The sequence below is a fragment of the Palaemon carinicauda genome, chromosome 1, assembly GCF_036898095.1.
Source record: "Palaemon carinicauda isolate YSFRI2023 chromosome 1, ASM3689809v2, whole genome shotgun sequence".
NCBI lineage: Eukaryota > Metazoa > Arthropoda > Malacostraca > Decapoda > Palaemonidae > Palaemon > Palaemon carinicauda.
Window position 1 is genome coordinate 7662448 of NC_090725.1, and position 23958 is coordinate 7686405.

At 41.4% G+C, this 23958-nt stretch overlaps 1 protein-coding gene across 1 annotated transcript in view; it reads left to right on the forward strand.

Moving 5' to 3' along the window:
• Nucleotides 1-20480: 20480 nt before the first annotated feature.
• LOC137641424 (NAD-dependent protein deacylase Sirt4-like) overlaps nucleotides 20481-23958 on the forward strand; it is a 31452-nt gene continuing 27974 nt past the window's right edge. Inside the window, exon 1 of the mRNA XM_068373960.1 lies at nucleotides 20481-20819. Within this exon, the coding sequence (XP_068230061.1) occupies nucleotides 20621-20819 (199 nt within the window). The 5' untranslated portion in view covers nucleotides 20481-20620. The remainder of the gene's footprint in view (nucleotides 20820-23958) is intronic.

The window sequence follows — 23958 nt, forward strand, 5'->3', positions numbered from 1 at the left end:
TCCGCATCTCCAGACAGCAGTAGGAGCCAGACTCAAGATCTTCTGGCAAGCCTGGGAAAAGAGAGGTGCAGACGCCCAGTCTGTCAGTTGGCTGAGGGAGGGTTACAGGATTCCATTCTGCCGCAAACCCCCTCTGACCACATCTCCCATCAACCTCTCTCCCAACTACAAAGAAGAGGACAAGAGGCTAGCGTTGCACCAGGAGGTGTCGCTTCTTGTGCAGAAGAAGGCAGTGGTTATAGTCCGGGACCATCAATCCCCGGGCTTCTACAACCGTCTCTTTCTGGTGGCCAAGAAGACAGGAGGTTGGAGACCGGTGCTGGACGTCAGCGCGCTCAATGCGTATGTCACCAAGCAGACGTTCACGATGGAGACGACGAAGTCGGTCCTAGCAGCGGTCAGGCAGGAGGACTGGATGGTCTCGTTGGACCTGAAAGATGCCTACTTTCACGTTCCTATTCATCCAGACTCCCAACCTTTCCTGAGATTCGTTTTTGGAAAGGTTGTCTACCAATTCCAAGCCCTGTGTTTTGGCCTAAGCACAGCTCCTATGGTGTTTACGCATCTGATGAGGAATATAGCAAAATTCCTCCACTTATCGGACATCAGAGCCTCCCTTTACTTAGACGACTGGCTGTTGAGAGCCTCCACGAGTCGTCGCTGTCTGGAGAGTCTCAACTGGACTTTGGACTTAATCAGAGAACTGGGTCTGTTAGTCAACATAGAAAAGTCTCAGCTCATTCCCTCCCAATCCATTGTGTACCTGGGAATGGAGATTCGGAGTCAGGATTTTCGGGCTTTTCCATCGGCCCCAAGGATAAGCCAAGCCCTAGATTGCATCATGAGCATGCTGAAGAGGAGCAGTTGCTCGGTGAGACAGTGGATGAGTCTCACAGGGACCCTTTCATCGCTGGCCCTGTTCGTCGAGCTAGGGAGACTCCACCTCCGCCCTCTTCAATTCCATCTTGCAGCTCATTGGGACAAGGGTTTGACTCTCGAAGCAGTCTCTATCCCAGTCACCAAAGAGATGAAGACCACTCTCTTGTGGTGGAAGACCAATCTCCTTCTCAGGGAGGGCCTATCGTTGGCTATTCAGACCCCCAATCTTCATCTCTTCTCAGATGCATCGGACTCGGGCTGGGGTGCGACCTTGAACGGACGGGAATGCTCGGGAACGTGGAACGAGGAACAGGGAACGCTCCACATCAACTGCAAGGAGCTACTAGCAGTTCATTTAGCCCTGCTGAGCTTCAAGTCCCTCCTGCTAGGCAAGGTGGTGGAGGTGAACTCAGACAACACCACAGCCTTGGCTTACATCTCCAAGCAAGGAGGGACCCATTCGAGGAGCCTATACGAGATCGCAAGGGACCTCCTCATTTGGTCAAGAAGTCAAAACCTCACTTTAGTCACGAGGTTCATTCAGGGCAACATGAACGTCTCAGCAGATCGCCTAAGCAGAAGGAATCAGGTCATTCCCACGGAATGGACCCTCCACAAGAGTGTGTGCAACAGACTTTGGACCTTGTGGGGTCAACCTACCATAGATCTGTTTGCCACCTCCATGACCAAGAGACTTCCGCTGTACTGTTCCCCAGTTCCAGACCCTGCAGCAGTTCATGTGGATGCTTTTCTGCTGAACTGGTCCCATCTCGACCTTTACGCATTCCCACCGTTCAAGATAATAAACAAAGTCCTGCAGAAGTTCATCTCGCACGAAGGGACACGGCTGACGCTGGTTGCTCCCCTTTGGCCTGCAAGAGAATGGTTCACAGAGGTACTTCAATGGCTAGTCGACATCCCCAGGACTCTACCTCTAAGAGTGGACCTTCTACGTCAACCTCACGTAGACAGGTTGCACCCAAACCTCCACGCTCTTCGGCTGACTGCCTTCAGACTGTCGAAAGATTCGCTAGAGCTAGAGGCTTTTCGAAGGAGGCAGCCAGTGCGATTGCCAGAGCAAGAAGGGTTTCCACTCGTAGAGTCTACCAATCTAAGTGGGAAGTCTTCCGGAGCTGGTGTAGAGCCAATGCAGTATCCTCTACCAATACCTCTGTGACCCAAATAGCTGACTTCCTATTACATCTTAGGAATGAGAGATCCCTTTCAGCCCCTACGATTAAAGGGTACAGGAGTATGTTGGCTTCAGTTCTCCGCCACAGAGGTTTGGACCTTTCTTCCAACAAGGACCTTCAAGACATCCTTAAGTCTTTTGAGACTTCTAAAGAGCGTCGTCTATCCACTCCAGGCTGGAACCTAGACGTAGTCTTAAGGTTCCTTATGTCACCTAGGTTCGAACCTCTCCAGTCAGCTTCCTTCAAGGACCTTACCCTCAAGACTCTTTTTCTCGTCTGCCTTGCAACAGCTAAGAGAGTCAGTGAGGTTCATGCCTTCAGCAAGAACATTGGTTTCACGACCGAATCTGCAACATGTTCTTTTCAGCTCGGATTCTTAGCAAAGAACGAACTTCCTTCACGTCCTTGGCCTAGATCGTTTGAAATACCTAGCCTCTCCAACATGGTAGGTAACGAACTAGAGAGAGTTCTTTGCCCTGTCAGAGCTCTCAAGTATTATCTTAATAGGTCTAAACCTATTCGAGGACAGTCAGAAGCCTTATGGTGTGCCATCAAGAAACCTTCGAGGCCCATGTCCAAGAACGGGGTTTCGTATTATGTAAGGCTTCTGATTAGAGAAGCCCATTCTCACTTAAAGGAGGAAGACCTTGCGTTGCTGAAGGTAAGGACCCACGAAGTAAGAGCCGTAGCTACTTCGATGGCCTTTAATAAAAACCGTTCTCTGCAGAGCATAATGGATGCAACCTATTGGAGGAGCAAGTCAGTGTTTGCATCATTTTATCTTAAAGATGTCCAGTCTCTTTACGAGAACTGCTACACCCTGGGACCATTCGTAGCAGCGAGTGCAGTAGTAGGTGAGGGCTCAGCCACTACATTCCCTTAATCCCATAACCTTTTTTTAACCTTTCTCTTGAATGCTTTTATTGTTGTTTTTATGGTTGTTACGGTAGGCTAAGAAGCCTTCCGCATCCTTTTGATTTGGCGGGTGGTCAATTCATTCTTGAGAAGCGCCTGGGTTAGAGGTTGTGTAGAGGTCCTTTAGTAGGGGTTGCAGCCCTATATACTTTAGCACCTTTGAGTTGATTCAGCCTCCAAGAGGAACGCTGCGCTCAGTAAGGAAGACGAACTTAAAAAAGAGGCAGAGTAACGGTTCCATTCGACTTCCTTACCAGGTACTTATTATTTCATTGTTATTTGAGATAACTGTTATATGAAATATGGGATACTTAGCTATCCTTTAATCTTGTACACTGGTTTTCACCCACCCCCCTGGGTGTGAATCAGCTACATGATTATCGGGTAAGTTTAATATTGAAAAATGTTATTTTTATTAGTAAAATAAATTTTTGAATATACTTACCCGATAATCATGATTTAATTGACCCTCCCTTCCTCCCCATAGAGAACCAGTGGACCGAGGAAAAATTGAGGAGGTGTCAACAAGAAGTACTATAGTACCTGGCCACAGGTGGCGCTGGTAAGTACACCCCCTTCTAGTATTGTGATAGCTGGCGTATCCCTCCATAGAATTCTGTCGGGCAACGGAGTTGACAGCTACATGATTATCGGGTAAGTATATTCAAAAATTTATTTTACTAATAAAAATAACATTTTTTTCCTGTTATTGACGTATTACATTCAGTTTTCACATAACAAATACTTGCTCTGACTGAGTTTACCCTTCAAGTTTAAATTATAGATGCCATACTATTATACAGATGTTTCCGTTAACTAATCACGTACCCATACGTATAGAAACTTCTATAGGGGGGTTAGTTATATTTCCCCCTTCCTTTGTTATCACTCCAAGTGGTTTGATTCAGTCCTTTCCCAAGCCTTTTTAAGGCCGATTCACACAACCCGTTTTCTTTCTGACAGGTAGGCCGGTGGCTAAACGCTGTCGAAATGTTGTACATTCACACGAGACGTTCCTTGTCCGTTTACCCCGGCGAGGTTTTAATTGTTTACTTAGATTCTGTCACACGAGTATCATGAGAGATAATTCTCTCAGCATTAGAAATTTGGCGGCAATTGCTCTTCTACTAGAAGAGGAGGAGGAAGAGAGATTCCGACAAAAAAAGGAAAAGGATATTGGTATGTCACTCATTAAAGGAAAGAAAGAGGGAGGGAGAGTTCTGGACACCATATAAAGAACTGGCAGATGATGAAGTGATATTTTTTCAATTATACAGAATGTCAAAAGCAAAGTTTATCTGTTTGCTACAAAAGATGGAAATAGGCCTACCAAGGAACAACTCAAATTGCCAAGAAGCCACATCTCCAAAGGAAAGACTTGCAGTTTGCTCAAGGTAAAAAATGGCAAACAATGAAAGAATTTTATGAAGGCAAATAATTCACATTACATATGAAAGTTAATTACAACAAAGAGCTATCCTTGCACTCATCTTTGGAAACAAATTTTCTTACTTCACAAAATAAAATTTTTCATCATGTCAAACAACTCCTCATACCCTCACACAAGTTCAATTAACTTATCCATGGTGTCAACTGTCATCAGTGAACTAACTGTACACTCTATGACTCTATGAGAAAAAGTCGATCTTGCAGGCTACAAAAACGAACGGGTACAATACGGGTCCTCGTTCACACGAAGCATCATCCACCCGTTGGTTGGGTGGCTTTCTTGGGAAGAAAGTCGGACGGGTGACGACCGAGGGCCGCCGTTAAGGCCGATTCACACGACCCGTTTTCTTTCCGACAGGCTAGCCGTCAAGGTTTCTTACGTGTATTCAAATGCAACTGTTCACACGACCCGTTAGGCTGACGGCGGCCCTCGGACGTCAGCCGTCCGAGTAGGCTCGGCTTTCTTTCCAAGAAACCTCATCCGGTTTGACGGACGTTAGCCACCCGTCCCAACCAATGGGTGGAAGATTTTATTTGTGTGAACGAGGACCTGTATCGTACCCGTTCGTTTCGTGGCCTACAACCCCGACTTTTCCTCATAGTATAGAGTCATAGAAATTAGTTAGTTTGTTGTTGACACCATGTATTAGAGGTTAATTGAACTTTTTCAAGGTTATGAGGAGATGTTTGACATGGCAAACAAGATGTATAGAAATAATTTACATAAATAAAAGATATGGAAAATGACTGGACAGGCTTTAAATAAAACAGGTAAGTTTATCGCAATTTTAATATTCTTGGCATGGTGCATAGAGCATTATGAAGTTGCATAACTTATTTTATCAAAACAGTTATCAACCAACATCTTAAAGTGTCAAAATTATCGTAATTTACTCGGTCCTAACGTGACAGAGTCTAAGTGAACAATGAAAACCGCGCAATGGTAAACGGATATGGAATGCCTCGTATGAATGTTCAACATTTCGACGGCGGTTAGCCACCACCCAGCCTGTCGGAAAGAAAACGGGTTGTGTGAATCGGCCTCTAACCTGACAGGGCGTATGAATAGTTGCATTTGAATACACGTACGAAATCTGGATGCCGCTTATCTGACGGCCTGCCTGTCGGAAAGAAAACTGGTCGTGTGAATCGGCTTTTATGTGTTACTGTTACCGTGTACTATTATGGAACTTCCTATAGAAATATGCAATGGTTGCAGTTCTCCGTACCATGGTACACCAATTGTAATTAACACGTTTCTAAAAACGCATAATGTCATGCCACAAAAATTGCAGTGCCTGAAGTGTCGTTCTTGGTTATCATAAAGGGAAGACAAGTACCTTTGACGGCCCAATCATAAAGTTAAGTCATTTTTCTTATTGATTATATGGTCTGTGATTTTTAGATTTATAAAAATCTGTCGAATAATTACCATGAAATAAGAACCAATTGAGGGGAAGGCGCGCGCTGTACTGGTTTGCGGACTGTGGCCAGAGGTGGCACCCGAACTGCCTAGTGTCCGAATACCGACCACACTCCAACGTTCACTACACAAAAAGGTAAAACGGTGGAATACCCAAAAATCTAGGTAACAGGTCAAGAGAACTGAGCACTGGGCACCACCCGTTGATTTATACTGGGCAAGGGGACCCAGCTAAAAATATGATTGCATTATATTCTTCAGAGATAAGCCGTTTTCAGGTTATTTAAGAAACAAAAAAAAAAATGGAAAAACAATGATACTAAGAAAAAAAATAGGTGGCTGAGAAGGGGACACAATGGTGCAAGGTTCTGGAATGAAATTCTGTCTTCATAAAACAAGAAAAATATTTATTTGAAAGGGGAAAAAATTTATATAATTCCTGAGAGAAAAAATACAAAACTATAGTATGAAAGTCAGATCTTTAAAAACATAAGCAGAGACATAGATATATCCATGGCAGAGCCTCATAGGAATCAACTCTCTAAAAGTTAACAAGACAAAAAAAATTATTTGTATAACCTCCCCGCCCCCCCCCCCCAAAAAAAAAAAAACAAGAACTATTCACATGCTGGACGCACTTATGGGTTCCAGATGCAAGTATAAACAAAGGTACACCCTAGCCGGGTATCTGTTTGGGATACTAAAAGCTTCTTCTCAAAAAATTCCACATAAATATTTCTTAAAAGAGCAAAGATTTGGAATGGCAATGGGTAACCCTTTATCACCTCTTTTAAGTAATATTCATATGAAATTTTTTGAGAAGAAGCTTTTAGTGAATATTTTGCCGGGAAGAGTTTTGTGGTTTCGTTCAGTTGATGACGTTGTTTATATATTGCCTTTAAATGAAGATGTATCTGTTTTTTTTTTTTTTTTTTTTTTTTACATAGACTAAAATCATTGGTTCCTTCTATTAATTTTACTATTGTGGAAGAAAGAAATTCTGTTCTACCCTTTTTAGACGTAAATGTTCATAGAGATAATAATAAATTTAATCTTAGCGTTTTTAGAAAACATTCTAATGTATCATCTTACATTCACTTTTATTCTAATCACCATATTAAAGTAAAACTCTGTTTTTTTCATCGATATTTTTGAGAGCTCTTAGAGTTTGTTGCCGAGAATTTTTAGATGATGAGTTTTAAGAATATACGATATCGCTTTTAATTTAAAGTATCCAAAATTCTTAAGTGTCGTAGCATTACAAAAAGCCAAAAAAAAAAAACAACTTATTATGCGATTGACAATGTAACAGCTTTTGATCATGATAATTTATTAGTTTTACCTTATAATGATAGTTTTCTCTGTCTACCCAAAATTTTAAGATGTTTTAAGGTTGATGTTGTTTTTAGAAATTCTTCTACTATAAAATTTATTTTGATAAAGAACTCTCCGTGTAATAGTGTAGGCTGCGTATATGAAATTCCATGTAATGGATGTCATTTGAAATATATAGGGCAAAGTGGAAAAATACTGGCAACAAGGTTAAATCAACATAAATATTGCGTTCGAGTTGGTAATATGTTCCAACGCACTATTCGTTCACATGAATGAGTATAATCATTTGATAGACCGGAAGAACTCTAAGGAACTGCTCTACTGTAAAGATGTCGTGAAGAGAAATATTATAGAATCAAGTTATTATAAAGATAAAGTCTGATTGTGTTTTTAATATCAGTGCTGGTTTATATAAATTGGATAATTTCATCATGACCAGTATTGTTCAACAATTTAGAATTTTATAATTTGTGTTTATGACCAATTTACGTTCAAGTATAAATTTTGGCTGTGGGTTGTTTGATTGTTTGACAATGCTAGTTAGCTGACTAGGTTTTTCTATCATTTCTCTTATTGTTCAACTTTTTTTTTTCTTTGTCCTTTTTAACTTATTGACGTCCTTCAACTATGTCTCACTTTTTAATGTATCCTGAAGAAGTGTATTAAAAAATGCACGAAAGCGCTTGGTGCTGAAGCTTTTTCTTATTTACTACTGGCTTTTGCGTAAAAAATAATTTGTATTTCTTCTTAACTATACTATTAATTTTTCCACTCAACATATATTGCTTGCCAGTACATAGGAGCTTAATGTTTTTTTCTTTTCGCAAGCGAAGTGAGCGCACAGTGAAGCAAGAACCATTAGCTTTTATAAAAAAAGATATACCTGGAATAATGATTTAAAAAATAATAATCAATCAATGATGTTAGCGTGCGCAGCTCAGCATTACTGAAGAGTAAAATTTGTCCTGAAAGTCAGTAGAAGAGAATATTTTATGCTAGCAACATCTTACTCGTATAGTCATTTAGTATACAGTATGTAGCGTATATATTTCTGGATTTGAGGGGTGGCGCTCACCACTACTTGATAAATAACCCTGAAATATGATGATTATGCCCTTATTATCCCCAGTGGTGAGGTATAATTACCCCTAAAAGCTCAAACTAACCCCCAATAAAGTTGATTTGGAAAAAAAAAAAAAAAATTCTTTGACGGCCAATTTTTCAAAACGAAGTTTTCAGAGAATAATCGAAACTAATTTTAGGTTTATTGACTTACATTTACCATTCATAAATGAAAAGATGGGACATTTTATGATCTAAATATTTACATTAGTGTTTTGGAAAATTATAGAAACATGAAAAATGGCAATTTTTTATATTATTGCCAATATGCTCGGAAAACAATATATATAAAAAAGGGATTTTGACGAAGGAAAAATCTATTTCTGGGCGAGAGACCTGTGCCGCCCAGTGAAATACTCCTAGAGCACTATTTCTAAGGAATATAACTGCTATATATACCAGAGAAAAAAAGCATAGGAATGCCAGGTTGAACCCAGCTCGCTCACCTATATAAAGTGTCGGTATAAAATACTGGGGCGTGATAATTCACAACCAGAGGTCTCGCACCATTTAGATATCTCCTCTTCAAAATCCCCGCCACAGCGAGGTGCCGTTCAACACTACTACCACTAACCCAACCCACGCCAGTGACGTCACTCCTCATAGCACCCAAGGTTTGGGGCCCATGTTGGGAGGGAAGTCAAGGGAGGGTTCACTGGGCGGCACAGGTCTCTCGCCCAGAAATAGATTTTTCCTTCGTCAAAATCCCTTTTCTGGGCTCCGACCTGTGCCGCGCAGTGAAATAGTACCAGAGAAATGGTCCCAAATCTTGGAACAATACCTGAGGAAGTAAAATAAAATCCAAAATAACAGGTAAGAGGATAGCAAGACATAGTTGATTAAGGTTCACTATGTTCAGGAGGAATCACATTCCCTGCTGCCACTGTAGCAAATACTATAAGGCTTCCAGAGGTTTTAAGCAGTGGCGTTTAAATACTGTTGGAGACTTCCGGCCTATATATTTAGTAAGTCCAGTGAAGTTCATAGTAATTAACTGAGGTAGCTACAGCTCATATATCATGGACGTGAGGGAGTGATGTGGGAATGATTCTAGGTAGCCCGTTAATGAAATGCAGAATCTTCTGTCTGAGTCCTTTCAGGATGATGGTTCTTCACCTTCTCTAATGGGTAAGGGCCCCGAGGACTGAACGGGAGATATGTTTAAGTAGGCTTCCAGAGTGTTTACTGGACATAAAGATGGGTCCTGCGGAAGTGGGACAATCTTCCAGGGGAACCGTCTGTCCTGGGGGTCCTCATTTTCGCTAAAAATCTTTTGTCAGGGGAAAGGAGTACTTCCCCTGACGAGAGAAATTCAATATGACCTGGATCTCTAGACAAGGCTGAAAGTTCTGATATTCTGGCGCCAGAAGTCAGGTTCATTAAGAACAAGGATTTCCTAACCAATGGAATATAATGGCAAGTCTCGTTAAGAGTGTCTGAAGCCAACTTAAGTACGTCATTCAGAAACCAGGAAACTGAGCTAGGGTGAGTTGATGGTTTCAATCTGGCGCAGGTTCTCGGGATGGATGAGAAGTATGAATCTGTAAGGGCAATATTAAAGCCAATTGTAAAACCTTCAAGGCTGACTTAATTTGTGGTAATAGTACAAGTCGCTAAGTCTGATTCAAATTCTGAAGAAGGTTACTGTCAGATTCATAGTCATCGTCTCAACCTTTGAGTCCCTTAAAAACTGGCAAGTTTCATGACAGCCGAATCATACTGTCGAAGGGTGGATCCCCTCTTATCTGATTCTAAAAATAACGTATTTGAGGATCAATATCTGCACCTCTTGAGCTGCAAATTTCATAAAGTCCAGAAAGGTAGGGCATTCTGAATTTGAGGAAGCTAACACACAGCGAGTTGTACTGCTTGTGTTAGTATTGGATTGGGGATCTGTCGAGGTGGAGACCCAGTTCCACCAGAAGGGGAAACCCGTTGTGCTTGGGCCAGATGGGGACTACTAGAGCAACTTGGCCTTTGAAAGTCCTGAACTTGTCTAACACTTTCATCGACAGATTTATTGGTGGGAATAGGTAAATTCTCTCCCAAGTGTTCCAGACTAATGATAGTGCGTCTGTGGCGTAAGCCCGAGGATCCGGGCTGGGAGCTACGTAGCACTGCAGTTGTAGTTGGACTTTGTTGCAAACAGATCTATCTGGAGATCCGGAACCTGAGAAAGAATCCAACTGAAGGACATTGGGTCTAGTGACCACTCCGACTCCAGCGGAGTTGTCCTCGAAAGTGCGTCCGCCACTATCTATCTAGAAGAAACCTGATATGTTGGTTTTTGGCTGGAGCCGGTTGCTTAAGGTCAAAAATACCGCCATGGCCTCTAAAACATTGATATGAAGTTGGCGGAATATTGTCGACCATAGTCCCAGGATTTTCGTGTACTGAGAGTATCCCCCCCCCCCCCCCCCCGCCTGTTAGGGAGGCGTCTGTGTGAATGACGAGCTTGGGGGTGGATATTGTAAGGAAACGGATTTGCCAGATTTTGACCTTTGTCCATGGTTGAAGTCTTTTCTTCAGAATTGGTTGGAGTCGAGCCCTTTGTCTCGATAGTACTCGTTTTCCTGGAGCACCATACTCGGCTTATATCTTTCAGTCTGGCCTTCAGTAGTATATCTGTTACTGAGGCAAACTGGAGGGCACCCAGGATTCTCTCTTGATTTCTTCTGGAAGACAATTTGTCTTTGAGAAAACGTATTGTGTTTTGCTATATCGTTCCTCTTGGCTGTTGGGAGACAGAGTGTGGGAGCATAGAACCCATTGAATCCTAACCATGAAACTTGTCCTCGGGACCAAACGAGATTTCTCGAAGTTGATTTGGAACCAAAACTGTTGTAAGAGATTATCACTCTGTAGTTGCTGTGAGGCAGTTGCCTAGTTGAAGCCTACAAACGGACGAAAATGCCTTGCTTTCGGAACATGATAGCAAACGTCTGCAAGATCCATAGGGGAGGTGACGGCCCCACAGAGAAGCAAGGTCCGCACCTGAGAGATGGTCAGCATGTGAAACTTGTCGCATTAAATGTAAGAATTCAGAAGCGACAGGTCTAGGATTACTCTTCGCTATTCTGAGTCTTTCTTTGGCCCGCTGAACAAGTGATCCTGAAATTACAAACGATTTACTTTCTTTATTGCTTCCTTTTGCAATAAATCGTTTTCATATAAGACTAGCTCTTCCGTGGATGTTGATGAAAACTGGTTGGTGGAGGGGGCCATTCTATCCAACTCCACCCCAGACCTTTGGAAATTATACTGGAAGCCCAAATGTTGAACGTTCAACGGTTCCGGAAGATGTAAAGTCCTACCCCTACCTGAGAACTCCCAATGATTTGCTGCGGATTTACCTCCTCGGCCTCGAGAGTAGCTGTTGCGAAAAGTTCCTCTCGAGCTAGCGCCTCTGGGGCGCTGGTAACCCTGGAAAGCACCCTGAGTTTCAAAGGTGGGCCTAAGGGCTGGGGAAGTAGCATAGGAGGTAGTTGCTACTTGGGACTGAGGAACCAGCACGTATTGCTGTTGGGGTTGACCCTTCGAAGTGAAAGGTTGACTCCCTTGTGCCATCGGGATGGTTTGAACCACCTGTTGGGACTGCCGGTTTGGAAGGAATGGAAAGATCTCAGACTCTTTCTACCTCGAGATTGGTTGCTGGCCGGTTCGAACTTGTGCTTGGGGACTAAGCCCATCGAACCTTGAGTCTCTGATTGACCCTAGCAGCTCCAGACTGGGGCTTTAATGAGCTTGTTAGGCTCATGTCTGATAGTGGCCTCAGACAAGACATGCCTACAGCAACGACGTCTGGCCGCAAAGAAGTCGTAGGAATCAGACAGTAAGGTTTGAAGTAATGACTTCGTCAAGACCTTAAAAGGTGGTTCTTCTTCATACATTAAAGAGGTCTTTTCTGCCATTGTAGCCGAGTTGATATGTCTACTCAGGCGCATACAGGCTTCGAGCTCGAGGCATATCAGAGATTCCGGAAGCCTGGGTAGCCACTCACTGAACTGAATGGGAGCACAGTCAGCGCTTAATTTACCCGATGTGAAGGTCGCCGGGGCGTTAGTCCAGCAATCGTGATCCCCCAGGGACAAGAGGGAGGTTGGATGCGTTTCCTTCAGCTGCGGTAACGGCTTGTCCTCGTTTATTGCCTGCTGAGCAAGGTCCGATATCTTAGTGACACACGGAGTAGGGGTTTACTCCTCCACTAGAAACATCGTGTACGGGCTCTTGTGAGGTGTTAACGTAGTGTTAACACACTCCCACTCGTTTAAGGGCCGGACCCAGGTGGACTGAGCCTGCCCCTTTGGGTACATTTTGGTTTCTTTGGGGACCTTGTCAAACCTTACGAGTGTCTCCTCGGTAAGGCATGCGAAACCAGAGAGAGGGAACTGCAGACCCGGCGGGAGAATTCAAAATCTTCTACAGTCCGGGTGCCAAACCCTTCGATGGTTAACATACCATCTTTGAAGGGAGAGCGCAAGGCCCCCTTCCACGGATTGCTTTCGACGAATTCCGGGAGCTAAGAGGCATCCGGGATGATATATTGTGCTGTTGAGGTAGCCCATAACAAATGAGACCCTGTAAGAGGCTATCTGGTTTAGCACTCTCTCTTCCCCCTAATGGGCAATAATTCCATTCAATTGTCAAGTTCACAGAGGCACCAGGAATCTTCCATCCTATAATTCGTGGTGACTCGGTATGTGACACGAGGTTTGAGCCAGTGAGCTACAGAGGTCCGTAATTTATATATACAGTGAACCCTCGCTACTTCGCGGTTCGACAATCGCGGATTCACCACTTCGCGGGGTTTTCCCATAACCCATATATATATACATATCGCGGATTTTCCGGAAAATTCGAAAATACCGCGAAATCTGAAGATAACCAAATACGATATTTTGTTACCTGTAATTCCATTAATACTGTAATTAGTAATATCTGCTCTTACTGATTGTTCATTGCATTACATATGATATATAATTCAGCACAGAAAGAAATAAAACACGAAAAGAGAATGTGATCATACGATAATTCAGTACGTAGTAAAATTAAATCGAACATGAAACGCAAATCAGATGCAGTCATACCATATTAGAATGGTGTGTACTGTAATGGATGTGCTTCTTTTCCATGAATCTTTTGTATGTATACGTACGTAGTACAGTACTGCATCCAATAATATTCTTTGTTGCAAAAATCACATTTCGAATAAGTACTGTAAGCGTACGAGAGAGAGAGAGAGAAAGAGAGAGAGAGAGAGGCGTAAAATAGCGTACGTACGTAAATTTTTATTATTATTGTTATTATTATTATTATTGTTGTTGTTGTTAATAAAATTATTATTGTTATTATTATTAATCATTATTATTATTATTATTACTGTACAGTATTATTATCATTATTTATTATTATTACGGTACCCTTGTACTTAATCTACGTACGTTCAGTATGCGCGGGGCATCTTCTATGAGTAACCAACGCACCATGTACTGTAAGACGGGTTGTGATTGGTTCAAGCGCTGACAGATGACGAATCAAAACTCAAGTTTTGTTATCTAGCCTGTGATTGGTGTTTTGCCCGCATCTTCAACTTCCAGCATCACAGTTCTCGCGGGTCTGCATCGTTCACTTTCTCTTTCCGCGTATTGCTGAGTAGACGTTCTTAACTTTGTGAAGTTTAATCTGTGCTGTGTGCGACTGTTTTAAGTTGAACTTTTTGTTGAACTTTCTGTTACAATGGCTCCCAAGCGTTCTGCTTCTAGTAAGGCTGGTAGTGAGCCTAAACGCCACCGAAGAATGATGACGATAGCTGAGAAGGTTACGCTTCTCGACATGTTAAAAGATGGTAGAAGTTACGCGGCCGCCGGCCGCCATTTTGGCATCAACGAATCCACCGTTCGCTACATCAAGAAGGACGAGGCGAACATTAGAAAGACTGCTGCAATCACCTTTAGCAGATCAGCGAAGCGAGTCGTTACAACGCGTAATAAAACGATCGTACGCATGGAAGGTGCTTTAGCTGTGTGGATTGCCGACTGTCGGAAGAAGAACATAGCGTTGGATACGAACACCATCCGAACAAAGGCTTTGAGCTTGTATGAGAATTTTGCGGCAAAGGAACCTCATGACGACGATGGCGACCATGCTGAAGAAGATGATGATGTAGATGATCCTCAACCAGGGACCTCCACTGATTCCCAGCGTCAGAAACAACGTTTTTCCGCCAGCAAAGGATGGTTCGCGAAGTTTCAGAAACGCTTCGCCCTGAAAAGCGTTTCCCTGCATGGGGAGTCTGCTTCCGCTGACACTGCCGCTGCTGAAACTTACGTGAACCAGACTTTCAAGAACATTATCGCTGAAGGTGGATACAAGCCGGAACAAGTGTTTAATATGGATGAAACCGGCTTGTTTTGGAAGAGAATGCCGTCGCGAACTTTCCTGTTCAAAGAGGAAGCCAAAGCCTCTGGCTTTAAGGCATTCAAGGATCGCGTTACCCTCGTGATGTGTGGCAATGCTGCTGGATTTTTGTTAAAGCCGGGGCTTATTTATAAGTCGAAAAATCCTCGCGCTTTGAAAAACAAAAATAAGAATCTCCTTCCCGTGTACTGGATGCATAATCAAAAAGCATGGATTACGAAGATGCTGACCTCCAACTGGTTCCACCAGTGTTTCATCCCGCAAGTCCATGAATATCTCTTAGAGAAGGGCTTGCCATTCAAGATCCTTCTCCTTATGGATAACGCTGGTGGACACGCAACTGACCTGTCGCGTGAGGGCGTTCAGGTTGAGTTCCTGCCACCCAACACCACGTCATTAATTCAACCAATGGACCAGGGGGTTATCAGGGCGTTCAAGGCCCTCTACACGAAGAATACCTTGGCGGACCTCGTTGCGTGTGTGGATGCTGCCCAAGATGACGAGGATGAAGACTTCAACTTGAAGGCGTACTGGCGGCAGTACACCATAGCCACGTGCCTGCAGAATATTCAAAAGGCACTTCAAGAGATGAAACCTGCAACCGTAAATGCGAGCTGGAAGAAGCTGTGGCCCGATATTGTTTACGACGACAAGGGATTTACTCCGTCGGAAATCCAACACTCTGCAATACGGAAATCTGTGCAGTTGGCTGCCATAATTGGGGGTGACGGGTTTGGCGACATGACGACTGAAGACGTCGACGAGTTGTTGGACTGCCATTCCCAGCCCCTAACTGACGCAGACCTCGAAGACCTGACGAAATCGGCAAGTGAGGAAGAGAGTGAGGGTACCCAGGAAGAGACCCAAGAAAATGTAGAAGAAACGGGCTTAACATTAGAACGGCTCGCCAAGTTCTGCAACCATATGAAGGAGGCGAAAGAAATGTTGCAAGAGTGGGACGAGGATATGGTTCGCTCGATGCAATTCTGCAACAAGGTCGATGACATCACGACTCCCTACAGGATGCTCTTGGATCGAAAAAAGAAGCAGCGGCAACAACTTCCGATCACAATGTTTTTTCAGCCTCGCAAAAAAGAGCCAGTTCCTCCTGCTAGTACGCCTTCGGAAGAAATTGAAGAAGTTGAAGAGGTGTCCCAGGAAAAGACACCTCCGTCTGAAGAGACGTAAAATACTATCATTGACTGCACAGTAGAACACATCATCAGCTTCATCATCATCATTTCTACTGTGCAGCAAATTCATCGCCATCGTCATTCAAGTTTTTCTTGAACTTCTTTCGTGGTGAGTACAGTAACAATCTTTATTTTTTACTTTAACCTGTTTTATAGTTTAGTAATGTACGTACTGTATGCATTAAGTTAAAGGGAAGGTTTTAAAAGTCTACATGTTGTAACCTATCATATTTTTTTTGTTTAAAATTTACATTTACGTACGTAAAACAATCTCTCTCTCTCTCTCTCTCTCTCTCTCTCTCTCTCTCTCTCTCTCTCTCTCTCTCTCTCTCTCTCTCTCTCTCAAATTGTTTTCCTGCTTTGCTACGTACAAGTACTGTATAATTTATATTTGTAAGGTAACATATTTTGTAAATGCTTTTACTGTAAATACTGTATGTACTGTATCATTATTTATCACTATCATCATGCGTGTTAAATGCCTTGTTTGTTCTGAGCGTGGTTGTTTACTGAGCGTACACGCCGTCGTTTCAGGCGGCGTCATAAAGAAAAAGATTTCATTTGGAAGTCCTAAGAAAAATACATAAACTAAAACATTGGTAATAAAAAAATCAACATACAGTACTATATAATCAATATAATCGATGCAAAAACTAACCATACGTACATATATGTGTACACTAAATGAGTTTGTTTCTTCATTATGATCAGAGATGAACGTAAACAAAACATTGGTTGCCATTTTTTATCGTGCTTTTTAGGTGTTTAGGAAACACATGATATAAAATCGCCTTTAATATTTGTGCCTGTTTTAGTTTAGGGTGCTGTAGTACATGCATTAAGTGTTCTGTACATTAAAGGGTGGTTTGTTAACAGTACTACGTACAAGGGAAGGTTTTAAAAGTCCGAATATACATGTTAAATAAATAGGTAAATATGCTGTCACTACTTCGCGGATTTTCACCTATCGCGCCCGCGTCTGGAACCTATCTACCGCGATAAACGAGGGTTCACTGTATATGTATATATATGGATAAATATCAGCACAACATCGTGTTCAAATAGAAATAAATTTCTACCTCATCCCTGGGATCGGTCGCTGGCCTCTTCTAATGAAAGGTCAGGTTGAAACTAACCATGCCACGAGAGGCCATGCATCAATCTGGAAAGGGTTGCCGGATCGAAGGGAGCCTCCGGGGTCGTAGGTTTCAGGCCGGGCTTCGCTCTCGACCCAAGAGAAGTCTTAACTGGTTTGGTGATTGGAAGACCTGTGAGTCTTTGGTAGGGCTGGCAGGTAGCTTTAACTTTAGGGACAACGGGACGTGGCCCGACATCAGCCACGTGCTTCCTTGAAAACCCTAAAAGGAAGAGACACAGGGTCTCTTTGCCCTGACACTCCAGGCAAACCCGCCAACCCAGATCTAAAGAGTCGCCAAGGTAGAAGAGACTGCGAGCTCCGAAAGAGGGTAAATCGTTACTAATGAACAAGGTAACTCCGTTGGGAATGTAAAATAAATAGATCGAGAATAAATGTTTAAATCGATCAATCACAAAGGAAATAAAATGAAAATCCCAAAATAATATATCCGAAGTTATAATTATAGATAGTAACGACAGGGGCACCTACAGTGTCCCATAGTAGGGTAGTAACCCAAAAAGATCCGGGTGTTCCGAATTCTTAAAATAGACCGGTATGAAACCGGGACAAAAGGCTATGAACAAAATTTCGGACCGGTATAATAACCGGGGAGAAAACTTTCATAAATTAACTGACATTGTCAAAATAATTCCATAAAAGGTGAAGATTATCAATGAAATAATATTGTCATAGCGCGAAATATACTATCCCGTCGGTACTGGGGAAGTATAGAATAACATAAAGATACATAAGTATCCCATAGCAGGTCAGTAACCTAAAGAGATCCGGATGCTCCGAATTCTTGAATTAGACCAATATGAAATCGGGACAAAAGACTATGAACAAAATTCAGATCGGTACAGTAACCGGGGAAAAACTTATCATAAATTAACTGACTTTGTTAAAACAATTCCATAATAAGTTAAGGTTATCAATGAAAAAATATTGTCATAGCGAGAAATATACTATCCCGTTACTACTTGGGAAGTATAGAATAAAATAAAGATACGTGAGTGTCCCATAATAGGTTAGTAACCTAAAAGGATCCGGGTGTTCCGGGTTCTTAAAGTAGACCGATATGAAACCGGGACAAAAGGCTATGAACAACTCTAGGACCGGTTTAGTAACCGGAGAAAAACTTATAAATAAACTGACATTGTTAAAACAATCCCGTAATAAGTTAAGGTTATCAATGAAATAATATTGTCATAGCTTGAAATACACTATCCCGTCGCTATACATAAATAGAAAACTCCAGTTATGATCTAAAACTAATGTCTGTAATTGAATAGGGCTCCCGGAGGGAGGATATTAATCAAAACTGTGTCAGTGTCAACAGATCTTGTATTTAAGAGCCCGAAGGCTCCGATGTCTGATGACGATGGGTACCACGGGAGAGCGCGGGGGGAGCCAATGGAACCCCCACTACCCAACCGGAGGTACCGGGACGAAGATAATGATTCATGTAGAATATAATATAATGATATGGGATATTAATAAGTCCTATGCGGACGATAATAGCAGGAGGTACCGTAGGTGGGGACACTCCTAATATAAGTGCTCATTCTTACAACCATAGCTAAAAGCAAAATTTACACCAAGGTGCAGTCATACCGACTAATCACGTGTGATAGTCCCCGGTGGTCCCGGCCCTCCCCCTCCCCCGACCGATGGCCAATCGGGGCGACGGGAGGGGGGGAGACGAAACCGCCCGGTATGAATGAATGAGACTAAGTCACACCCCGTGGGAACACTCAGTCCTCAATATGTCGGAACGTTGAGGGAAGACTGAGGAACAAGCATACTTGACCCGTATGTCATAACCAACAACCATCGAGTGAGAGGATGGGTGTACACTGGAGGAGGGGGGGATGGAATAGCCTCCCCAACCTGTGGGGGGGGGGGGGGGGTATGGTACCGGGGAATCACCAGTGCGTAGTGGTAGACAGGGCTACCAACTGGAGATCCCCTCAACATGACATGAAAATCCCAAAAATATGATCATAACGGAGTAAAGCAATAAATATAATATCAATGCACAAATACATAAAAATAATTAATGAATTAAAAGCGAAATCACGTAAGTAAGGTTAGGCATGCAGAAATAATATGGCGAGAGAGGGACTCGGGCGAGTGGTAAGGGAGGAGCATGACGCCATCAGCAGATGGAAAGCAGGGGTACCAACCTAGTTACTGAAGCGGTAGATCGAACAGTAAAAACAACAAAATACGCGAGAGTCCCACTCGAACCAAATGTAAAACTAGGTGGAGCGTAATAAAACTAAAAGGTTTAATAATAATAAGTGAGATGGTCGTCTTCCTAGAACTAGCGAAACAATCTCAAAGATGACGCAATCCACCAACATGCACGAATGCAGGCATACCAACATAACCTACTCCTTGATGAAACGCTAACACTGATATCATAGGATAACTTAAAATTAATGCTAGATGAAAGCATAAAGATGGTGTACTATATAAATGTAAGGAAAAAACTCCTAAAAGTTCGAACAAATATTAATGACGGACGAACTAACGAGAAAAAGAGCAGAGCCGAACCATGAACGGTAAGAACGGGGACGCCGTTCATATATAAACACTTCTCAATTAATAAAAACAGAGGTTACACTGCCCAATCTCGCTAAAACTCATGGATAAAGTACTTAACTTCGATGGGGTATCATGGGAATCGGCCATCGATTATAAAATAATGATAAATCCAAGGGTAAACACAAGAAAAAACATGTTGGACTTAATAACAACAAGTGCTATAAAGGAGTGACGTCACTGGCGTGGGTTGGGTTAGTGGTAGTAGTGTTGAACGGCACCTCGCTGTGGCGGGGATTTTGAAGAGGAGATATCTAAATGGTGCGAGACCTCTGGTTGTGAATTATCACGCCCCAGTATTTTATACCGACACCTTATATAGGTGAGCGAGCTGGGTTCAACCTGGCATTCCTATGCTTTTTTTCTCTGGTATATATAGCAGTTATATTCCTTAGAAATAGTGCTCTAGGAGTATTTCACTGCGCGGCACAGGTCGGAGCCCAGAAATGAGGATAATTAAGAAAAATCTGTTCTATGAGATTTTTCTTTTTTAGAAAATTACCTTTGAAATGCTTTTAAAATGATGAAAATCAGTTGAAAGTTAAAATTTAGATTAAGTTTAAAATGATCCCATAATAACACTGTTTTAATGGGGATGAGTCGTGCCCCTTAAAGAGGCTTGCTAATGTATTGTTTGAATATCCCTGCTCCAAGAGAAATTTCGATTAAAATCCCCCATCATCTCTATAGGTCATCTGAATGTTGCTCAATATCAAAATATTTTAGACAGTAAATCGTTATTATTAATGGAAAACAACATATTTCATAATTTCAAGGAAGAGCATTTACAAGGTGTCTTGTGACGTCATGAGAATCCCAAGGCTCTACTAATAAGACGTAGGTTATTTCTGTAAATATTTTAAGAAAATATTAAAATCGGAAACATATAAGCCACTATCTTACCTAGAAATTAAACTACAAGTAATTGTTTCATTTTTTTCAGGTTTTTATGGAATCGGCATCTGCCCGACAAGGTTACTGGGCTAGAAATTATGTTGGGTGGCCACGGTTCTCTTCTTTTCACCCAAATATAGCGCATAGGGTGCTTGCTGAATGGGAGAAAAAAGGAAAGATTAAATGTTTGGTAACCCAAAATGTTGATAGATTGCATCATAAGGCGGGAAGCACCAAAGTCTATGAATTGCATGGTGAGTGGTCAGTACTACTTTTGTACGGATTATTATTATTATTATTATTATTATTATTATTATTATTATTATTATTACTTACTTACTTACTAAGCTACAACCCTTGTTGGGAAAGCAGGGTTCTATAAGCCCAAGGGCTCCAACAGGGAAATAGCCCAGTGAGGAAAGGAAATAAGGAAATGAACTACAAGAGAAGTTTAAGAACAATAATAACATTAAAATAAATCTTTCATATATAAACTAAAACAGCTTCAAAATAATAAGAGGAAGAGAAACAAGAGAGAATAGTATGCCTTCAAATGAAAAGTCGCAAATATAATTTTTACCGAGTGAATTATGCACGTTTTTAGTGTAATCTAATTCTGACACTTCTAAAAAGTTGATAATCACTTGTTTGTTAGCATTTTTTCATGTTATTAGTTTTAGCAATTATAACTCATTTGTCGAATGTAGGGAACCAATTTAGCAAATGACATTCATCATTCATTACTATTCCTTAATAGCAGGAAAATTTAGACCTCAATAATAGAAACACAAAATTTCAAACATAATAAATATTTCTATTCTCACCTGATTTTCGTATTGCTTATTCTCCAGAAGCTCGGTTTAATCGACTTTTATCCATTAAATTCTAAAATGTTAGAATTTTACCATTTTCTTTCACTTCAAAAGAATACATGCACTTAACAAGTTGTTTTCTGAACTACCCTAAAAGAAATTATTGGTCTTATTCATCTCGAAATTAAGGAATTGAAAGGTATAGCTTTTCCTGCAAACTTAGATGAAAAAATTGCATCAAATCCTATCTCAAAATCATTTTAAGTTAGTTTTTCGTAAGATTTCTAGCACTGAAATCACTTACACTGATCCTGTCTACAACTGAAATGTTAGTGTTGCACATATGTTGAGGCTTATGGTCCAAATGTCAACCATATGCAACGGCACCTCCCGGGGGATATATATGTTTATGCAATGGCACCTCCCAAGGAATGTAACGGTAGAGGGATATTCCTTTCTCCTTTCATTTTAAGGGCTGCTTTTCTGGTCCTATACAGCACGGGAACTCTACTCTCTACAAGACCCCCACAGTCATTTTATCATGTTCGTTCGAAAGCATTCAACATTTCACACCGCATATTGCTCGTTTATAGTCAAGTCCACACTATCAAAGCACTTAGAGAACAAGGAAGTCTTCAGTTTCCTCTTGAAAGCTTTAATATCTTCAGTCTTCCAGATGTATATTGGAAACTTATTTTATAGTCTCAGGGCTGCATATTTAAAGTCTCTAGAGCCTACAGTAGACATATATCTAGGTGCCAATAATTTGAAACGATATCTAACTATTCTCGTGTCAACACAATTTGTTGGCTGCACAATATGTAGAAATTATCTTAGATATTTTAGACGACCCATCAAGTTATTATACATATTTTAAGCTGTTTCCGCTTTAATAGGAAGCCAATGTAAATCTGTTAGTCGGGGAGTGATCCTTTCTCGGGGTGGGACACCTTTTATCAGTCTTGCTCCTCTGTTTATTATGTTTAGAATGTCTAAAGTTGCTTTTTTGGTAAATTGTGGTAGATGGAGTTACAGTTGTCAATCCTGGTGATAATACATTTCATCACAAGCTTCTTAACAGAATGCTCATACAGGAGCTTCTTTATAAAAGAAATGTTTCTAAGATGATAACCAGCAGTTTTTACATTTTTATATTATTTTTTTTGGGGGGGGGGATATTGAAAGACAAGTGACAGTCAAGAGTTGCCTAAATCACGAACTTTACTAGATATCGGAACAGAGCTGTTTTCTATATTTATTTGAATATCACTCAAGTTTCTTATGATGTTTTTTTCAAACACAATAAACTCGGTTTTATTTACAATGAATTTTAGTTGTTTGATTGTCATGCATTCCCTAACACTGGGAAGAATTCAGTTTAGTTCCAGTAGTCTTGTCTATATCATTTATGGAGTAGTAAAATTGTGTATCATCTGCAAATAGTTTGAACTTCACTCCATGTCTTTGTAATATTTTTGACAATCCAATAGTATAAATACAGAATAAGATTGGGCCCAGTACACTCCCCAGATTGATTGATTGATTGAGAGTTTTCTGGCATCCTACACTCCCCTGTGGTACCCCTCTGGTTAAAGGTTCATATGATGAATAGAAATCCATTTGCACACAGTAATTTCCTTCAACCAAGTACTCTTTTAGGTACTTAAAAGCTTGAACTTCAATACCGATGGACCGTAGATCCTTTAGTAGCAGTTCATGCACAACCGTATCAAAAGCAGCACTAAGATCAAGCAATAATAGAATACTACATTTATTTTCATCCTTCATATCATTTACAACAGAACAGATAACTGTTCTCAGTAGAGTATAATGTTCTGTAAGCAGAGCTTCTACTGTATATCCTCTAAGTAACAGCTGAAGTAGAAAAGTTTCTTTCTCCAGTTACTTCAGATATTGGCATTGGATCGATCGCACAGTTGGTTTTCTTTGCCCTTTTGGTAATCCTGGTGACATTGTCTGGTGTTCTATTATTGAATCTCATTATTTTTTTCTGTGTATCTGTCGCAGCATTAATCTGATGTTGAATATTAGTAAATGACCTATTTAAATTTTCTATCTTGTTTTTAAAGTATATTAGATTTTTTTTTTTTTTGCTGATTCTTGGTCACTGTACCCCTCTGGTAGCCTTTTTACATTTACATTTTCTCATTATACTATTTAGGAGACGATATAACTTATTTATGTCTGTTGCTGCTTCGCCGGTCTTCCTCTTCTAGTATTTGCTTTTTCCATCTTTGTTGGAAATTACTATGGTACTTAACATTGGAATGTGTGAAGATGGAGCTTCGGACATGACAAAATAAATCCACGATAGATAAAAAAGACCGAGAGCACAACGAAAACATTCAACACTTTTGAATTCCAAAAAGAAGGATGTTGTTCAGATGGCGCTCGCGTCGTGGCGTGGGTGGTGCGGCGATGGGGATGTGTCTAGGGCCTCTGTATCGGCCCATCCCTTTGGCGAAGGAATTAACTAAATGGAAGACAACCTGTGAATAGTGGATTTCACGCGCCTTTGCTTTATACACGACACCCAAAAGGTGCTCGCGCGAGGGTTGTA